Raw genomic sequence first — 21201 nt, forward strand, 5'->3', positions numbered from 1 at the left:
TAATAATTAATATTTTTCTTAAATACAAATGGATAATTGCGTTTTTTTCCATTGTAGATTTTTATTTAGTTTTTAGCAATAAAAAATAATAACTAAAAATAAACAAAAATATTTTCTTGAAAAGTATTCAATTTGTTAAAATTACGCATTTCTACTACTTTTCTATTTTTTTAACAGCATGAATTTAAACCACATAGATAATTTGAAGAATATTTCAAAAATCTCGTTCTATTTTACAAAAAATTATTTACATAAAAAATATAATGTTTAAAATATTATTCTTTCTAATATTTATTTATCATTTTTTCATGAATAAAAACCAAAAAAATCTTACAATTCTATACAAATGCAACTTTTTGCTATTATCATAAGAGAAAAGAGCATTAAAAAATAAAGTATTATTTAAGCAATTATTTTCATTAAATTTCTTTTATTAATAGCGCAGTTTAAGCTATAAGTGGACAATAGATTAAAAGTATCATAATGAAACTGCAACTTCTGAACTTTCTTGAATTAGAATACAATTTTTTAACCACGAATTGTTTAAAAAATTGAATTTACTCTGTTAGGTTAATTATAGCCCACCTAAGTAAAAAGTAAACACAAAGTAAAATTTCTTAGAAAAAACTGCAACTATCTGGAATTAATATAGAAGAGAATAATTATAAATAATTATTATTCATTTAAACAATTATGGTTGTTAAATAATAATAGATACTTCACTTTAACTGAAAAGTGGACAAAAAGTGGAATTTTTAAGAAAAAAACAGACACATTGTAGCAGTATTCAAAGATAATGTTTTTATTATTATTGTTAAGATGAAAATGTCTTTTTTGATTAAAAAGTCAACTGTTCTCTAGAAAATTCGACTTTTTGGCTGGAAGATTCCACTATTTGCTTAAAAATGTTTTTTTTGCAAGTTCAAGTATTTAGTCTAAAAGGGTCTAAAGGGTGTAAATTTGCTCTTTATTGATGTATGATCCGAAATTAATTTTTTGGTTTGTTAAAAATTGAACTATTTGGTTGAAAAACAGTTTTTCTTGGTTAAAAATTCTTTTTTGATTCAGATTTAAGAGTTATATTACGTTATAAAAATCAGAAAAACTGCAACTTTCTGAGTTTATTCTAAGAAAAAATGGTTATAAACAATCACATATATTTCATTTAAAAATCTAATTTTTGGTTCGAAAATTCAACTGCTTTGTTGAAAATTCCTTCTTTTTCCTTCATAAATTAAACTTTTAGATATAAAAATGTCTTTTTCAATAAAAAAAATTCATTATTTCGTCTAAAGGGTTCTAAAGGGTATAAATTTGCTTTATATTAGAGTTTAATTAAAAATTAATGTTTGGTTTGTTAAAAATTTATCACTTTATTTCAAGATCATTCTATTCTGGTTAAAAATTCTTTTTTTTCGTAAGTAAAGTTTTACGTGCTTGTTTATAAACAAAGCGTTGAAAATGTATACCTTTTGGTAGAAAATTATTTTTTCTTTCCTGCGATTGGTACCCTGTTCCATAATATACTATTTGGTCTTCTCTAGAAGGCTGTTTTGTACCCAAGTAGTAATGACCAGACTGTAGTCATCCACTTAAGTTGCAGTGGTACAGGTCAATCGCTTGTCAGGCAACAGTCTTGTGATATAAAATATTTTATTCACTCAGCTCTTTCCTCAAAATAATTTTTTTTCTTTAATTAATAAATTAAATTATTTAAGGTGTACTCACAATATAGAAGACAGGTGTATAGAGCCCAAAAGCTGCTGAGCCTGCTGCCAACATCAGCATTCTAACAGGACGACAGCTTAATGGACGCAGATCGACCAAACGTTGTTGAGGCACCTTGGTAGCTGACTTTTTTTCCCTGAGCTTACTTTTCTGATTTTTGAGATGCACAATTGCTCGACGTTGAGGATGGTAGAGAGATGCACTTCTATAGATCAATCCCAAAAAAAATGTCAAGGAAAGAGCGCCTGTCACAGACTGAAGTCCCAGCCGCCAGCCCAATTTGCTGCAAATCAAGAAACGACAATGAAACATTTTCAAAAGTCATTTACAGCTAGGTTTTCGATTGAAAAATGCAAAATCCACACAAATTTTGCAAAAATTTAATTTGATTCCAGGTGTCGCCATTTTCAATTATTTTTTATTCACCCCTCTCTCTGGTGATAATTTGTGACATTGCGGTAGCCACACTCCATCAAAATTTGATTTGAAAACTCTTTCATCTTTTTTTAAAGAATTCTTATTTCAACTGGTTTTTCAAGAAAGCTTTCCTTTTTACTGGGCTTCTCTTTTACCTTTCCTTATCTACTGGGCTAAAATATATTTTTTTTAATAGTGATTTTTATTTCTACATTGTGGAAAGTTACTCTAAAGCTCTGCTGGGATTCGAACCCAGACCATTCAGATTGACGGTCTGAGGCCCCTATTCATTAAGCTACGGAGAGACGAAATCGCTTTCTGCACAACACCTTTACGTTGAATCCCAAATTATTTCCTTATACTTGAATCATTATTTTTTCTAACATTCGAAAGTATTATATTTTTCAATGCTATATCTTTAACCAGATAGAATGTGTTAAATAATTGCATGCTAATTGTTTTTTGCCTGCTGGTATAAAATTAATGATTCTTTCGAGTAATTTTTTCAAAATTTAGAAATAAAAATAATTGTTTAAAAAATATTGATTTTATATCATTAAATAAAAAAATCAATGAAATTAAAATTATTTAATTCATTTCATATGGTCAAAAACATGATATAAAAAAATATAAAACATTAGAATATTTGAAAAAATTATCTTTCAAGTACAAGAAATTACGTCATAACTGTGAAAAAATTTAGCTTAGTGCCTGCTGGGATTTGAACCCAGACCATTTAGATTGCCATTCTGATGCTCCTATCCGCTAAGCTACGGAGAGACAAAATCACTCTCTTCACAACCCCTTCAAGCTAAATTCCGATGTAATTTATTATACTTGTAACATAAATTTTTCAAATCTTCGAATTTAATATATTTTTTCATGATATGTTTTTAATCAAATAGAATGTGTTGAATAATTTCATGCTAATTGTTTTTTGTCTTTTGGTCTTAAATCAATAATTCTTTCGGGCAATTTTTTCACAATTTAGAAATAAAAATAAATATTAAAAAAATATTTATTTTATACCAGTAGATAAACAAATCCTTAAAAATAAAATTATTTAATACAATTTATATAGTCAAAACAAAAACATCAAAAATATAAAACATTAGAATGTAAGATAAAATTGTCTCACAAGTATAAGAAATTACGTCGACATTGTGTAAAAATTGCTTTTTAATTCCGCTAGGATCCAATCCTAGGATCTTCATTTTTTTAAAACCCTTGAAAGGTAAATTGCGAAATCATTTCACATACTTTTGAGATTGTTTCTTCCAACATTAGAATGTTTAATACTTTTTGATTTTATGGTTTTGACCATATGAAATGTACTAAATAATTCGATGTTCATTGATTATTTTATCTACTGGTCTGAAAGCAATATTTTTAAAATATTTATTTATTTTTATTTCTAAATTGTGAAAAAATTGCCCAAATTGTTTATTATACTTTTCAAAATTAAACCATTGTAATCTTAATAGCGAAATTATAACTAAAAAAAAGGAAAAATGTAGCGTTCGAGGTTAAAATATTTATGTCTAAAAATGTAAACATTCAAAATAAAGAAAATATATAATCAGTGAAGTATCAATTTTATGTAGGTTATTTTAAAGAACTTTTTATTTTCGAACTTTTCCAATAAAATATTTTTTGAATTTCTAATAATTAATTTTTTTTAATCCTCAACTAAAAACTGGAAAATTTTATACATTTTATTATTTAATTAATTTTAATTATTAAACTGCTTTAAGATCGTGCACCAAAATTAATTCGAATTTTTAATTAAACTCGATAGATATTATAAATAAAAATTTTGATTCCTTTGAATAATTCACTTTCACCGTTTGAAACTGAATGATTTCAGTTATTGTGAACATTCAAAGTCTTTCAAGCAAAAAATTGAAAAATTAAATGCATTTTAATATTATATTTTCAAAATTATTTGAATTCAAAATCGAAAAGCTGAAAATGAAATAAGTCCAAACTTTACCTTACAAAAATCAGCAGTTAGAAAACATCTTCAATAAAGGGGTTTCAAATTTAATTTAATGATAAAAAAAATAAAACCTTACAACGTATCTTCTATATTTAACGGAAAAGGAAAACTTCTTAAGTAATATAAGTAAATAAGTCGTCGGACAACATCCACTTTAACACTTTTAAAACTTTCTATTATGCAAAAAATTCATTTCATATTCCACTACTTTAAAGAAGATAAAGGACTGTTTGTAAACAAAATTTATCAGAGTTTTATTACCTTAAAATATTTATTTAGGATGAAATTTCAAATTTGCAAAAAATATTCGAAATCTAATGTCTCCTGAAATCCTGAAATTCCGCTTTTTTTAAATCTTGTTAAATCATAAAATCCTTAAGAATTTCTTGAAAATTGTTAATTATGTTTAAAATAACGTGGAATTATCTAGCATGCTTTAAAAATTTGTAAACCCTTTCAAATTGCGATAGATGATTGGAAACAATAATTCTATTAGGTTTATAAAGTCCCATTGAAATGGTTTAAATCCCTGAAATTAAGTAAGATCTTTATAAACTATTTGAAACTTTTCAAATCTCTTTAAAATATTTCAAAATCTTCTGAAACGCCCTTAAATATTTTTAATATTTAAGAATTATTGGAAATTCCTGAGAAATTTTCAGAGCTGTTGAAAATTCTTCGGATTAAAAAAAAATCTTTAATAATCTCTTCAACTTATTGAAATATATTAAAAATTCTTCGGAATCTCTTGAAATGTCGAAAAAGCTTTCAAGTAATTTAAACTGTCTTAAATTCCTTGAAACCTTTTAAAGCCCTTAAAATGATTTCGAATCAAAGCAATAAGAATTAAAAAATCCTGAAAATTCTTTGAATTGTTTTCGATGTAATTTTAAGTTTTTGGTGATGTAGTTTATTGCAAATTCGTATTACTTTTGTAGAAATTTAATCCTTATTATTAAAAATTCAATTGCTCAGTTGATATTTAAACTTTTTTCCAAAAAATATCATTGTATTGGTTTAAGATATTAAAATTTGGAAATTAATAATTGTCGGTAGAAAATTTAACTATTTCTCAGAAAACTCAGCCTTTTGAAATAGAAATTCAACAAATTGGTTCACATTTTTTCTTCTCCTTTATGAAAAATCTTTCTTGGTTAGAAAATTTATCCTTTTTTTTAAATTTGTTCTACAATAATTTAGCTTTTTTTAATGAAAATTCTTGTTTTCTGTTTGAATTCAACCGTTTTTTGTTTAAAATTCAAACAGTTTCAGGCTAAAACAAACTATTATATTTTTCCATGCATTTAAACATTAAATATTTTGTTCGAAAATAAAACAGTTTGTAGTAGAGGCTTGCTTTACTTTGTTTATCAAATTTTATTTGTTTGAAAATGCAATTATTTCCTCTGTATTTAATTTATTTGTTCAAATTCAACTATTTGGTTCAAAAATCTTTCCGGGTTTAAGAGTCACTTGTTTTCTAAAAGCTTCTATTTTTTAGATTGAAAACTGAACGATTTTATTGAAAATACAATATTTTTCGTCTTCAAATCTTGAAAATATTTCATTCAACTTAATATGTTACCTACATTTTTATTTTATGGTTTTGACCATATGAAATGTATTAAATATTTATTTATTTCTATTTCTAAATTGTGAAAAAATTGCTCGAAAGAATGGTCTATTTTAGATCAGTTGACAAAAAACAATGAATATTTTATTATTTAATACATTGCATCTAGTTAAAAATATAGCATCAAAAAATATAATACAGTTGAAGATTAGAAAAATTAGTGTTACGCGTATAAGAAATAACGTCAAGCGGAGCTTTAAAGCAATCTTTTCACAATTCAGAAATTAATTTTGAAAAAAAAACTCATTTCAGACTACTGAACGAAAAAAAAATCAACTTATTTAATATATTTTATCTGCTCGAAACTTCAACACCAAAAAATATAAATTAACTGAATCCAATAAAAAAATCAAAGTATTATTGGTAAATATTTCAAAAGTAAATTTTTGGTTGTTTAGAAGTCTACCATTTAATTTTTCGTTCAAAATGAATTTCTTTTTGTTTTCATTTCTCGTATTTGATAGAAAATTTAATTATTTTGTTGAAAATGCGACTATTTTGTTAAAAAGTCATCACTTTTCGACAATAATTTAATTAATTGATAGAAAGTTAAACTTTTTGATTTGAAATTAATTTTTTTGTGAAAGATTCATCTCTCTAACTGAAGATTTAACTAATTCTTTGAAATATTATTTCATTTTTGGTTAATAATAAATTTATGTGAATGAAAATATAATTTTTTTTTAGTTTAGGTTGAAAATTTTCCTTTTCAGGTTAAAGTTCAACTTTATGGTTAAAATTCATTCTTTTCTAGTTAAAATTTATTTATTTTTTTAACACTTTATGTTTCTCATGGATAATTTATCGTCTGATATCAAAAATAAACTTTTTTTATAATGTTTAACTCTTTTATTAAACGTACAAGTTTTTCCTAGAAAATTATTTTATTACATTTATCATTTTAGTTGTGAATTCACCATTTTTGGTTGAAAATGCAGGTACTGAATTGCAAATTTATGCATTTTGATGAATATTTATCTCTTTTGTAGAAAATTAAGTTAATTGAAAAAAATCAACTTTTTGGTTAAAAATTCAACTATTTGGTTAAACGTTAAACTTTTTTTCTAGAAAATTCATTTTTTTATCATTTTGGTTAAAAACTCACCTTTTTTAGTTTAATACTCATAAATTCGGTTAGGAATTCCTTCAATTAATTGAAAATGTTTGTATTTTTGTGCGGAAATTTTCCCTTTTTGTATCAAAATAATTTATTCGGTTAGAAAATCAACTTTGTGGTTTTATGGTGAGTTAGATAGTGTCTGGCTATACTTCTAGTTAAACTACTTAGTGCGAGGTTCCAAAGTTAAGTCACGTTATTTTGAACAAAATTCCTACCCTCCCCCCCCCCAATTTTTAATTTATCTTATCACACAAAGCTTGAAGCCCACAGGGTGACGCCATAAATACGAACAACCCCCCTCCCCCTCTCCCACTTCAATAAAGAATTATGTTTTTCGTTTTCATTTAATAAAAGCCTCAAATTAACATGAAACGATCATATTTCCACAGATTTCACAGCCCAAAATGCGAAAATGTAGAAATAATAGGAAAAAAATTATTTTAAATGAAATGAAAATGTATTTTCTAGAAAATAGTAATTTTTTAAATAAGAAAAAATAATTTTTCAGCAAAAAAAAATAATTTTCAATAAAATCGTTCAGTTTTTAAGCTAAAAAATTAAATCTTTTAGAAAAAAAGTGACTCTTAAACCCGAAAAAATTATTGGTCAATGAAATAGTTGAATTTTCAACAAAGAAATAAATTAAATACAGAGAAAATGGCATTTTCAACCAAATTATCGAAATTTTAAGCACTAGAAATAAATTAAAAAAAAAAAAGATAAATTTTTAACCAAGAAATTGAATTTTAACTTTCAAGGATGGATTTTCAAAAAAAATTTAATGAACAAAAAGAAACAAGTGTCTTCGGCAAACTGTGTTTTCTAAAAGACCGTTATACTTTATACCGATAATTACTAATTTCTAAGCAAAAATTTAATTCTCAATCAAATAGTTGAATTTAAAACCAAAAATGATCAATTTTGAAGAAAATTTGAAATATTTTAATTTGCAATTTAAAACATTTATTTTCAAGCAAAACGCAAAGTCAGTAACAGAAAAAACCAAAAAATTAAGAATTTCAACGAAAATAATTCAAAGAATTTTCAGGATTTTTTAATTATTATTTTTTTGTTCCAATTTTATTAAAGCGATTTAAAAGGTTTCAAGGAATTTCAAAAGATCTGAAATTATTTGAAATATTTTTCGACATTTTGGAAGATTTCGAAGAATTTTCAATAGATTTTAATGATTTGAAGAGTTTATAATAGATTCTTTTTTATCCACAGACTTTTCAAAAGCTGTAAAATGTTTCCAGGAATTTTAAAAGATTCTAAAACATTAAAAATATTTTAGGACATTTTAGCAGATTCCAAAATAATTTCGAGAGATTAACAAGCTTTAAATAATTTATAAGGAACCTTTAAAATTTTTTTTATTGTTTGTAATATTTTTTAGCGATTTGAAGGGGTTTGAAAATTTTCAAAGCATATTAGATAATTCCAAGAAATTTTTAGAAAAATTAAAAAATTTCAGGGGATTCTAAAGAATTTTAATGATTTTAAGAAATTTAACAAAATAGCATTCAGTTTTTAAAAATTGCCTAGAATTTCGGAAGACTTTAAAAGATTTTACAAGACCTAAAAAGTTTTAAGATATTTAAAAATTATTTCAAGGGATTTTAAAGTTCTCAATTTATTTGAATAAATTTTGCAGGATTTTAGAAGAGATTAGATTTCGAATATTTTTAGAAAATTTGAAAATTCATCCTAAAGTGTTATTAATTTATTTTGAATTCTTTTACCTTTACTACAACTTTACGGAAACTAATCAGATTTCCTGAATTTAAACTTTTTTTAAAATTAAATTGAATTTTTAATTAAATAAAACCCTGATAATTTTTTTTTGTTACAAAAAGTCCTTCATCTACTTCATAGTAGTGAAATATAAAATAAATATTTTGTATAATAGAAAGTTTTAAAAGTGCTAAAGCAGCTGTAGTCTGACGACGCATTTACTTATACCACTGAAATCATCCAGTTTGAAACGGTGAAAGTGAATAAGTGAAATAAGTTTAATTTTATTAGTATCGGATTAAAAATTCCTGAATTATCTAATCTTTAAAATTCAAGTTTGAAATTTTTAATTTTGTTATTTTCTAACAACAAGGTACAAAAATTTCATCTGGTTTTTCCAGACTATAAAATTTATTTAACTATAACAATTACGACTGTGATTGGGTGTTATAGCTTGCAATTTTTTTAAAAAACGTTAAGGTTTTCACAAAACTTTATATTTTTATATTTTGTAGTTTTTTCATGAGAAACAATCGCCAAATGAAATTTTTTTAAGATCATCTATCTGAAAACTATCCTAAAAACTTTCTCTACCAGAGTTTGCATTATTTAATAATTCTAAAAGAAAATTATAGTTCACAAAAATCTATTAATCTTCTTCAAAGAAGCGGCATACCAAAATAAAATGTATTTTAGGCTACATTTTTACAATTGAATTTCTTATTAAAAAAAAAATTATTATGTGATAAGTTTGATTTTGGCTGATCATGCATCTACTTATACTGCTTGAAATAATTTCTTTACTCGTCAACTATACCAAAAATATTGTAAGTTTTTACATATTTGACTATTATAAAAAGGGCTGTATCAAATCTCATAATAAGTCGATTCATATTTAACATAGTTAAAAATCAAATAAACACACAAAAAAATTAGTTTTCAACAAATTAATTCATGCTTTAGATATATGATTAAATTTTGAAGCTAAAAATAAGAATCTCTACAAAAAACGTAAGATTCGATATGCAAAAAATTTTTTTCTATTTCAAATTGAAAATGTTTTACTTAGTAAGCAAAGGAAAAATTTTGTAAAAGAATTTAAATCTACAACCGAAACCGCTTAATTTTCAAATCAATATAGATGAACCAGTTTAAATATTCACCAAATATATAATAATAAATTATTATTCCTCAGTCTTTCATCATGAAAAAAAAGATGATTTATAACTAAAATTTATTTATTTATTGATGTCAGTGAAATTGCTAACTGACTCCAATTTAGAGGGAACCAAACGAACCATGTAGATGACTATTCTGGCAGAATGAAGAATTATAAAATCAAAAAGACGAAGATTAAACAATCTGAACATTCAAATTTTTAACAAGAATCTAAATTTCTAATCAAATGGACGAATTGTTTTCAGAAAGATTAATTTTCTACCAAAAAAGACAAATTTTTAATAAAAAAAGTTGCATTATCGAACAATGAGATAAATAATCAAATTATATTATGAACCTTTTCCTAAAATAATTAAATTTCTTGTGGAAAAAATTAATTTCTACAATAAAAATAAATGAATATTGAACAAAATAGTTGAGTTTTCAACTTAAAAAAATACATTTTAAATTATATAACGAATCTTTGACTGGAAAAAGTAAATTTCCAATAGGAAAATTAATTTTTGCCAAAAAAAAATTTCAACTGAAATGATGAATCCTCCAATAATAAAATGTGTACGGGGTAGAATGAGCTTGGGTACGGGGTAAAGTGGCCTGATGTACGTAGTAAAGTGGTCTAGAATGCGGGGTAATGTTGGCTAGGTACAGGCTAATGTAGGTTAGGGTACGGTATAACGTCAAGTAGAGTACAGGGTAAAGTCGAATAAGGTATGAGGTGAAGTCAGGGTACAGGTTAAGGTAATCTAAAGTACAGGATAACGGCATCTGGGTGCAGTGTAACTACGGGTAGGATGCGAGGTAACGTAGGGTAGGAATCAGGGTGAAGTAAAGTAAAATACTGAGTATAGTTGGGTAGTCTATGGGGTAACGGCGGGTAACGTACGGGGTAAACTTGGTTCGCGTACAGAGTAAAGTCGGGTAGGGTATAGGTTAAAGTCGGCTAGGGTACGGGGTAACGTGCGGTGGGTAACAGTGTAAAATATAATATGATAAGTTGTAGAGTTAGTTAGTGTTCGAAATAGGATTGGATGAGATACCGAGTAGAGTTATCTAGAAGGCAAAGTCGGCTGGGTTTAACGTAACGTTTGCTAGGGTGCAGGGTAACGTTGGTTAGGGTGCAGGGTAACGTTGGCTAGGGTGCAGGGTAACGTTGGCTAGGGTACGGGGTAACGTGCGGTGGGTAACAGTGTAAAATATAATATGAGAAGTTGTAGAGTTAGTTAGTGTTCGAAATAGGATTGGATGAGATACCGAGTAGAGTTATCTAGAAGGCAAAGTCGGCTGGGTTTAACGTAACGTTTGCTAGGGTGCAGGGTAACGTTGGTTAGGGTGCAGGGTAACGTTGGCTAGGGTGCAGGGTAACGTTGGCTAGGGTACGGGGTATCGTGCGGTGGGTAACAGTGTAAAATATAATATGAGAAGTTGTAGAGTTAGTTAGTGTTCGAAATAGGATTGGATGAGATACCGAGTAGAGTCATCTAGAAGGCAAAGTCGGCTGGGTTGAACGTAACGTTCGCTAGGGTGCAAGGTAACGTTGGTTAGGGTGCAGGGTAACGTTGGCTAGGGTGCAGGGTAACGTTGGCTAGGGTGCAGGGTAACGTTGGCTAGGATGCAGGGTAACGTTGGCTAGTGTGCAGGGTAACGTTAGCTAGGGCGCGGGGTAAAGTCCGTATTTTAAGGATTTCTGCTAGGAAATACACAACCCTACAAAATAATTAAGCAAAGTCTTCATCAGGAATCCAAAGACACAAATCTTTTGGAAATTAAAAAAGCTTTGATTAAAAAGAAGGTTCAAATCAATTTGATATTAAAGTCGAGAAAAATGGTTTGTCTAGAGAAACTTCTTTATGCCATTGTGAGACTGAGAGAGTGTGTGTTCAAACTAGAAATACAAGTTTGCCAAATAAACATGGCAATGTGGTAGAAAATTTGCCAACGTTTGCGAAGGTGCAGGCAAAACTGCTCCGAATTTCCTGCCTTACGGTTTATGTTCGTGGAGTGTTGAACTGTTCAACCTAACGAGCGTGAAAATTACTCTTGCATACACTACTACTAAGCAGATTATATAAATTATGCATTCTATGTATACAAAAGAAAATGTCTTGATTTTAATTCAGCAGGAAATTTTTTAAACGGCAGCTCAGCTAAATTGGCTAAATTTGCTTAATTTGTTAGTTCTGTTATTTCCTTCGTATTTATGGAAATAGTGCATTTAAATAATAAATGAGTTTAGGAAATAAAATTTTCCCAGAACAGAGGAAGTAAGCTGATTTTTCTCGAAGATGGTAAAATAAATTATTTTAATAAAAACAGGTTATAGGTATCATAATAGATTAAATATAAAGTGCTTCAGATTTCGAACTGAAATATAGTTTATTTTCAACAAAGCAGAATCAGAATTAAAAATAAAGAAATAAAAAGATTGATGCAAACTCCTAAAAAAACACGAATCTAACTATAAAATAAGACAAAAATTAAAAAGAGCAAAGAAAAATAAGAAGAAAAGGAGTTTGCAGCAATTTGATTATTGAAAGTTAAATAGAATTTTCATTTTGGATTTAAATGTAATTTAAATATCTCATATTTTAATTAAAATATTAAAAATAGAATTAGCATTTGAAAACAAAGAAGATTAAGCTTTGACTAAAATTATATATATTTTTAAGCTAATAGTTGAATATTGATTTTTTCAAAGCAATTGAAATTTTAAAAGAAAAAATTATTAATTTACCAAAAGACGAATAGTTAATTTACAAAGTGAAAATTTTTCAATCAAAATAGTGAATCCTCTGAAAAAAAATTTTTTGATAAAGATTTCAGCTTTCAACCAATTACTTGGATTTTCTAAAAAATAGAATTTTTAACCTGAAAGAAACAATTTTCTACAAAAGAGTTGAACTTTCAACCCAAAAATATGAATTTTTAGCTAATTAGTTAATTTTCAGCTCAATAATTAAACTTTTGGATAGAATAAGAGAACGTCGAAACCGAAAAGATTAATTTGCTACAAAACAGTTGAATTTTCAACCCAAAAATATGAATTTTTAAATTAAAAGTAATCTTTAAGCCAGATAGATGAATTTTCCACAAAAATAATCGAATTTCTAACACAAAAAGATCATATTTCTATGAAAGATTTGACTTTTAACGATACACATTAATTGTCCACGATAAGCAATAATTTTTTAACCAAAAAAATAAATATTTAAATTTTTAGTCAAAAAATTAATTTTCAACAACAAAAATCGGATTTTTTACAAATTGTTATGTCTTTAATAATATCATGCACTTTCGACAAAATAGTTTCATATTTAAGAAAATCGTTTAACTTTCAACTTAAAAGTTAATTTTCAGTCAAATAGTTAAATTTCTTGAAAAAATGTTAGGACTTTAAATCCGAAATTTTCCACTTGAAAATATGAATTTTCGAAATTATTTTCAGTCGAAAAATGAATCCTCAAGAACAAAAACTAATTTTCCACAAAAATAATCGAATTTTTAACACAAAAAGATCATATTTCTATGAAAGATTTGACTTTTAACGATACACATTAATTGTCCACTATAAGCAATAATTTTTTAACCAAAAAATAAATATTTAAATTTTTAGTCAAAAAATTAATTTTCAACAACAAAAATCGGATTTTTTACAAATTGGTATGTCTTTAACAATATCATGCACTTTCAACAAAATAGTTTCATATTTAAGAAAATCGTTTAACTTTCAACTTAAAAGTTAATTTTCAGTCAAATAGTTAAATTTCTTGAAAAAATGTTAGGACTTTAAATCCGAAATTTTCCACTTGAAAATATGAATTTTCGAAATTATTTTCAGTCGAAAAATGAATCCTCAAGAACAAAAACTAATTTTCCACAAAATAAGCAAATCATTAACCAATAGCACAAATGTTTAAAAATAGTTCCATATCCAAGCAAGTAATTAAATTTTCAAGCAAAAAAGATCAGTTTCACGTAAAAATGTTCGATTTTGAATTTTGAATTGAAAAATTTTAGTTTCGAAACAAAATATTAATAGTTAAATTTGCAGTTAAGGAAATTAATTTTAAATCGAGAAAATATTTCTTTTCAAAAAGGTTGGTCACATTATCAACCAATAATATCAAATTTTAACAAAGCAGTTTAAGTATTAAATTGCACAAGTGAAAAATAGGTTAAAAGTAAGGAGGTATAAGTAAATGGAATGAGAAATGTAGAGAGAAAATGGAGAAAAGTGAAGAATTGTGGAAAAGACAATTTGAGAAAAAAGAGACAATACTCTGAGTTGTGCGATTAAAAAAAAGAGGAGGAAAATAAAAGGTTTAAAGAAAAAGCAGAGAAGACTAGGGTGGAAGAAGAGGTTCAAAAAGTAGTGAATAGAGGAAAAAAAATAAGAAAAAGAGTAAAATAGTATACTGAGATAGCAAAATCGACAAAAAAGAGGGCTAGATAGGAAAGTTGGGAAAGAAGTAAAGAAATGTAGAGAAATAGATGAGGAAGTGGACATAAGAAAAGAAAAAAGAGTCAAGGTGTTAGGATCAATGCAAAGCAGAAAGGCAGCTTGTATGGATGAGGTTTATAATGAAGGCTGAAAATCTAGGGTGGAACAAATAAGGGATTTTGCAAAGAAAAAGTACAATAGAGTATAGAGACGAGGGAAAAAAATAAGGTCACCGAATTAATATATTAATCTCAGACTTAGAAGAGGAAATGAAGTGAAAGGGATGAGGAGTAGTTAGGATGGGAAAAGAAATTCTCGAACGATCCTTTAAACTTTTCAAATTATTTAAAAATGTTACCTTTAAGAGCATTTTAAACCTTTAAGGGCATTTTACACATTCAGGTCCCTATACTACCGCCCTCACTTTGTCAGCTCACTGAATTGTATCAGAAGCCTATTATGTACGTTTGTGCACTACTTTTGAGTAGGAATTTTGATAAAAATGATTTCCACAGAAATTAACTAAAAATAATTTTTAAGATAACCCAGACATTTTGTCAACCTGAACACTTTCCTTATCTTTAAAATGTCTGCGAGATAAAAAAAGTAGATAAACGTAATTTACAAACAATAGTCCCAGTTCTAATTTCATTGGAAAAAAGGTGCTAACTTCAAAGGAAAAAAAAAAATTATTTTCCAGAGCCAAACTTTTGTTAGTATATAGTATATAAAGTGCGTATTTATGAAATTCAAGGAATTAATGGAATTTAAAAAAATCGTAGAATTCACCGAATTTATGGAATTCATGAAATTCACGGGAATAATATTACGTTCGAATTTCACGGATTTCGTGGAATTAAAAGATTTCATGTAATTCACGGAATTCATGGAATTCCTGAAAATTAAGGAATTCGAGGAATTCACAGTATGCATGAAAAACAACAAATTCACGAGATTGAAAGAATTCATGAAATTCCCGGAATTTACAGAATTCATGGTATTTACTGAATTTAAAGGATTCACATAACTCAAGGAATTCATAAAATTCAATGAGTTCATGAAATCCAATAATGTCATGGAATTCACTGAATGTATGGAATTCATGGGTTTCTACAAATACTTTGAATTCCATAAATTCCATAAATCATTTGAATTTCGTGCATTCCATAAATTCGATGAATTCCGTAAGTTCCACAGATCCAGTGCATTCCGTCATTTCAGTAATTTTGTTGAATTCTGTGACTTCAGTGAATCCGTGAAATGTCTTTAATTCCGAGAATTCCTTTAATTCCTTTAATTCCATATATTTTGCGAATTTTGTTAAATCCTTGATATCAGTAAATTCCATGAAATGCATAAATTAAGCGTATCCCATGAATTTCGTGAATTCCTTAAATTCCAAGAATTTTGTGAATTCCATCAATTCGATTAAGTTTGTGAATTCCGCAGATCCAGTGTATTCCGTGATTTTAGTGATTTCCTTGAATTCTGTGACTTCAGTGAATTCCTTAAATTTCTTTAATTCTGTGAATTCTTTGAATACACGCATGGATGATATCCAGGCTTGGAGGTACCTTACGACGAACCAGAAGTCGTGGTAAAGTAGCCTCGGCCCAAGAGGGTACGATTGGCTCGCCAAGCCCAAGAAGACGCCAGAAGTCGTGGTGCAGTAGCCTCTGCCCAGGAGGGTAAGACTGGCTTCACTAGACGAGCCAGCGCATGATCATCGGAACACGATCGCCCGTCTCTACTCCGCTACTGTAGATCAAGTCGGGTCACAAACCAACACCCCGGCTTGTATCAAATTGGCGGCCCAAACGTGGGACTCTAAGAAGATTCTTTTGAGATTCAGCAGAGGTCGAGACCGGGCCCAATGATCCACTCACCGACTCCGCAACGCCGAGCACCAGGAAGGCCACCCAGGACCACCCAGGCCACCCGCAACACTCCGGTTTCTGAGTCTCAGCCACAAGACTCTGTGGCGCTCAACAACGCAGCAGACGAAACAAGGTCTTAGGAGAGACCACAATTGCTATCGCCTGCCTATGTCGAGGTAGCCAGCAGACCTACAGCTCCTTTTGCCATGAGATGTAGAAGCAGATCACTCTCGAGGAATATAAGGAACTCATTGAGGGTTCTTTTCCAAGAACCATCCGAGAAGATGGAACCAGTCGCAGGCCCCAGCAACAGAACCGACCCGGTGTTTATATCAAGGGTCCTTACTCCACCTTCTGCCAGGAGAGAGCCAGTACAGCCGCCGGCTCCAGCAAGCCTGGCGATTCCCGCACCACCACTTGCCGCTACTGAGTGGCGATTCATCATCCGGGCATTCAGAACAACCGACGTACCAGTACCCACATTCGCCAAGCTCGACCACAAAGATCCCGAGGTGTTCCTGAACCAGTGCGAACACTACCTCACGGAGGCAGCCATCGACGCCCCGCAATGCCTGCCTCGTATACATGAGACCCTGAAAGATCTCAGCAACGCCAAAGTTTTCTCAACGCTGGACTTGAAGAGCGGCTATTGGCAAATTCCAATAGCCCCCGATTCACGACCATACACTGCCTCCTCAACACCAGGAGGAGGACAATTCCAGTTCCGGGTAATGCCGTTCGTACTCAAAAACGCGCCAGGAACCTTTCAGAACCTCATGCGGCAGGTCCTCGCTGAACAATGGAGAAACTTCACCATCACCTATCTTGATGACATCGTCATCTACTCCACCGAATGGGAAGAGCACCTCACCCATCTCGGCTTAGTCTTAAAGCGATTAGCCATTTACGGACTCACTGTGGCCCCGAAGAAGTGTAGCTTTGGAAGGACCTTACTACCGTACCATGGACATGTCGTCGGCACCGGGGGTAATACGGCCAACTTGTACACATCGAGGCCATTCGAAACGCCCCACCTCCACGGAACCGCAAGGCCCTGCGTTCTGCAAATGGGTTGAGAAGCTCATCCCAAACTCCACAGAAATCCTCGCTCCACTAACAGACATGCTGTCAACGAAACGCCCGTTGAAATGGACGAACGAGCTGCAAGAGAAATTCAAGGAGGGAGGAGGATTTCGACGGGAAATGACGCATCATCTCCTTCGCCACCGCAAAATTTTCGAAGATAGAGTCCAGGTACCACTGCAACGAGCAGGAATTTCTGGCCTTAATCTGGGTCATCAAGCGTTATCGGCCATATTTGAAGGACACCTCTTTCATCTTACGTACGGACAGCAAGATGCTGTCCTGGCTGGGCGCCAGGAAGGACACACGCGACAAGATGCATCGGTGGTATATCCTTTTGAGAGAATTCTCATTCAAGTTTGAGCACGTGCCTGGTCGGAACAACGAGCTCCATGGCGCTCTTTCACGATTCCCGGATCCGAAAGAAGTCTCCCAAGGAGACCCAGTCATTCAACGGTTGCTACCACACACCCGAAACCAGACGCATTCAGCACCATCAATGCCAACACTCAGAGCCATCGGTCCAGAAATAACCGACTCTCTCTTCAACGCCGTCATCGAGATGCAACAAGAGGACTCAGATATCAGCCGGGACGCCCGCCGCTAGCGGCAGATACAGAACGCTTACTTCCGAGCTCCGAGGAGGATATCTTCTCCCACCAGCACGAACTCACAATCGACGGCTTCTGGCAGAAAGACAAGGAGGACAACAGATGGAGGCTCTTGGTGCCAACAGCTCTGCGGCCACGTGTCCAATGGCAATATCATGATGCCAAACTCGCCGGGCATCCTGGTGGAGAAGAGACCATACGGGCCATCGAGAAATTTTAGTTCTGGCCTGGAATAAATCGTGAAATTCGGCGATACGTGACAGAATGCCAAATCTGCATCTGTTCCAAACCCGTACGGGGAAAGCAGCCCGATAACCAGCGGCCACGAGCCACTACCAAGGCCTTGTACTCCATCGCCGTCGACATCATGGGGCCATGCCCTCGCACCACCATGGGTCATGCGTACATTTTGGTGGTGACAGACCTCTTCACTCGCTGGGTCGAGGCCTTCCCGATGAGGAATGCCAACGCACTTCGCATCATCCAGCTTCTAGAGAACAAAGTATTCAGCCGCTATGGATATCCACGCCGGATTCCCAGCAACAACGGCCCACAATTTATGGGATAGGGCATAGGACAGCCAAAGATGAAGGTATGGATGGTGGACGACGCCCGTCTACCACCCACGCGCCAACCCAACGCAGAGAAGGAATCAGGAAATCAAGAAGGGTCTTCGGCTACGACTACGCCAGGGAAACCAGCGGACTCGGGATCGCCACCTGCCCGGCCTACTCTTTGGACTACGACGCCCCGCCAAAGCCGCCACCGGCACAACCCCCAGATACCAGCTCTTCGGCCAGACCATGCTTGGCCCGGGCGAATGGGACCCCACCGAGGTTCCCAAAATTATCCCACGAGCAGAAAATCTCCAACAACGGGAGACAGAGGCTCGCGCTCACCAGGCCAGGTTGCAGCGTCCTCGGCACCACCACGATTCACCCCAGGAGATTGGGTGTATCTACCGAACCACCAGCTGTCCAACAAAGCCGATGGCTTCAACACCACGTTAGCTCCGAGCCGGCTTGGCCCCTACCAAGTACTGGACCACATCGCTGGGAACGTATCGCCGGGTCCATAGCAGCGTACATGGAGAGCGAACCAGCAGCTGACCGTCCGCCCGGTCAGGAGACCAGGCACCACACAGCCGAAAGCGTCGGCGGAGAAGGAATTGCCGAAAGCGTCGGCAAAGATATCACCATAGCCGTTGGTGACGACAACGAGAATAGCACTGGTGGAGAACCACGCCGAGATCAACAGGCCCCCGTCCGCAACCTAGTCGAGTGAAGCGGAGACGCAGAGCCCAGTGCAAGCAGGAATTCGCACGCAGCAGCAGGGATGCCTAGGCAGGCATTCGAGTACGCAGAGGCCGAGAACGGAGAGCCATACGAGCTATCCAACTACAACGATGACGAGGAAGGAGCGCCAGGCCAGCACCAGGATTAAAAATATAGGAAAAAAATATAAGAATGTTGAAATTTTCTAAGGAATTTTTAACTGATTTCTATAAGCTTCACAAAATTGTACGAATTACATACAAATATTCTTAAATAATTTGAGTAGAGTTTAAATTGCGATTCTAAGGAATTTTTCAGAGCTTCAAATATTTTCAAAGGATTGCAAAGGAATTTCCAAAGGTTGTCAAGAATTTGAAATATTTTCAGATGTTTACAAATATTTCAAACAGTTTAGAATTTTTTAAGCAAATTTTAAAGAATTTTAAAAGATTTTATATTATGAAAGGCATTTTAAAATCTTTTTTTGAAAATTTTCAATAGTTTTTAGTAATTTTAAAGAACTTAAAAGGTTTGAAAAGTTTTTGGGTATTTTTTTTAATTTCAAGGAATCTTCTAGACTTCTAAAAATTTTCAAGTATTTTAAAGGAGTTTTTAAACACATTTAAAGGGATTTCAAAAGATTTCAATTTATGCAGTGCATTTTAAAACCTTTAAATAAATGTTTCATAGACTTTAGTAATTTAAAGGGATTCAAAAGATACAAAAAAATTTTTTTTTCGTATTTTTTAAGGTTCAAAGAAATCTTCCAGAATTTAAAAAATTTGCAAGGGATTTTAAAGTAGTTTGGAAAGATTTCAAAGAATTTAAAATAATTTAGGACGTTTAAAAATGTTTCAAAGATTTTAGAAGTTTTTAAGAAAACTTGAAGGGATTTTAAAAGATTTAAAATTATTCAAGGTATTTTAAAAATTGCAAGAAATCTTTCATAGTTTTGAAAATTTTTAAGGGATGTCAGAAGAATTTTCAAAGATTTCAAAGGATTTAAAATATTTACGGGTATTTTTTTTAATTCAAGGAAATCTTTCAGAGCTTTAAATATTTGCAAGAAATTTTAAAGGAATTTTAAAAGGTTTGAAAAAATTTGAATTTTTAAATCAACTTTCACAGTTTGAAAGAAGTTCCAAGTGTTTTAAATAGTTTCGAGAATTCCAAAATTGTTCCGGAGTTTTTAAAATTTGTAAGGGATTTCATAGAATTTTTAAAAGTTATAAGGGATTTAAGATCTTCAAGGGTATTAAAATTATTTTTAAGAAATCGAAGCATTTCATAGTGTTTAACAGTATTCCAGTGATTTTTAAGGATCTTAAACAAATTATCAGAGATTTGGAGGGATTCGAAATATGCAGGGTATTTCGAAACGTTATAAGGAATATTACAGGGATTTAAAATTTTTCAAATGATATTAGACGTACTTCGAAAGATTTCAAAGAATTAGAAATATATTAGCATGTTTAAAAATGTTCCAAAGGTTTTGAAAGCTTTTAAATAAATTCTTAGTGATTAAGAAAAAATTTAAATACGACAGGGTATTTTCAAAACTTTGAAGGATTTTTCAATAGACTTTAATAATTTGAAAGGATCTTAAACATTTAAAGGCTTTTAGTTTTTTTTTTAATTCCAAGGAGTTTTTTTAAACAATTTTTTAGGAATTTCAAAAGATTCTGAATGTGATAAGTTATTGTCAGAAATTTTAAGTAACTTTAAATAGACTTTAATATTTATATTTAATGATTTTTTTACAGAGTTGTAAACGTTTTCAAATGGTTTCAAAAAATTTCAAAGAATTTAAAATATTTTAGGGAATTTAAAAAGTTTCCAAAAAAATTTATAATTATTTTTAACAAGTTAAAGGAATTTTAAAGAACTTTTGATAATTTAGTGTATTTAAAGATTTTTTAAGGCTTTAAAATTTTAAAATAAATTTTGACGGATTTTGAAAGATATTAAATAGTACAGAATATTTTTAAGCATTTAAAGGAATTTCATTAAAATTTAATGTTAATGTTTTTAAATCAATTTTGAGGGATTTTAAAGGATTTGAAATATTTCAGGGTATTTTAAATTATTTAAAAGAATTTTGACTAGAA

General features: G+C 31.0%; 1 protein-coding gene across 1 annotated transcript in view; it reads right to left on the bottom strand.

Annotated features, from left to right (window-relative positions):
• LOC117180727 (monocarboxylate transporter 10-like) overlaps positions 1-21201 on the bottom strand; it is a 246091-nt gene that overhangs the window by 55481 nt on the left and 169409 nt on the right. Inside the window, exon 7 of the mRNA XM_033373215.1 lies at positions 1729-2011. Within this exon, the coding sequence (XP_033229106.1) occupies positions 1729-2011 (283 nt within the window). The remainder of the gene's footprint in view (positions 1-1728; positions 2012-21201) is intronic.

The sequence above is a fragment of the Belonocnema kinseyi genome, chromosome 9, assembly GCF_010883055.1.
Source record: "Belonocnema kinseyi isolate 2016_QV_RU_SX_M_011 chromosome 9, B_treatae_v1, whole genome shotgun sequence".
In the NCBI taxonomy this organism is placed as follows: domain Eukaryota; kingdom Metazoa; phylum Arthropoda; class Insecta; order Hymenoptera; family Cynipidae; genus Belonocnema; species Belonocnema kinseyi.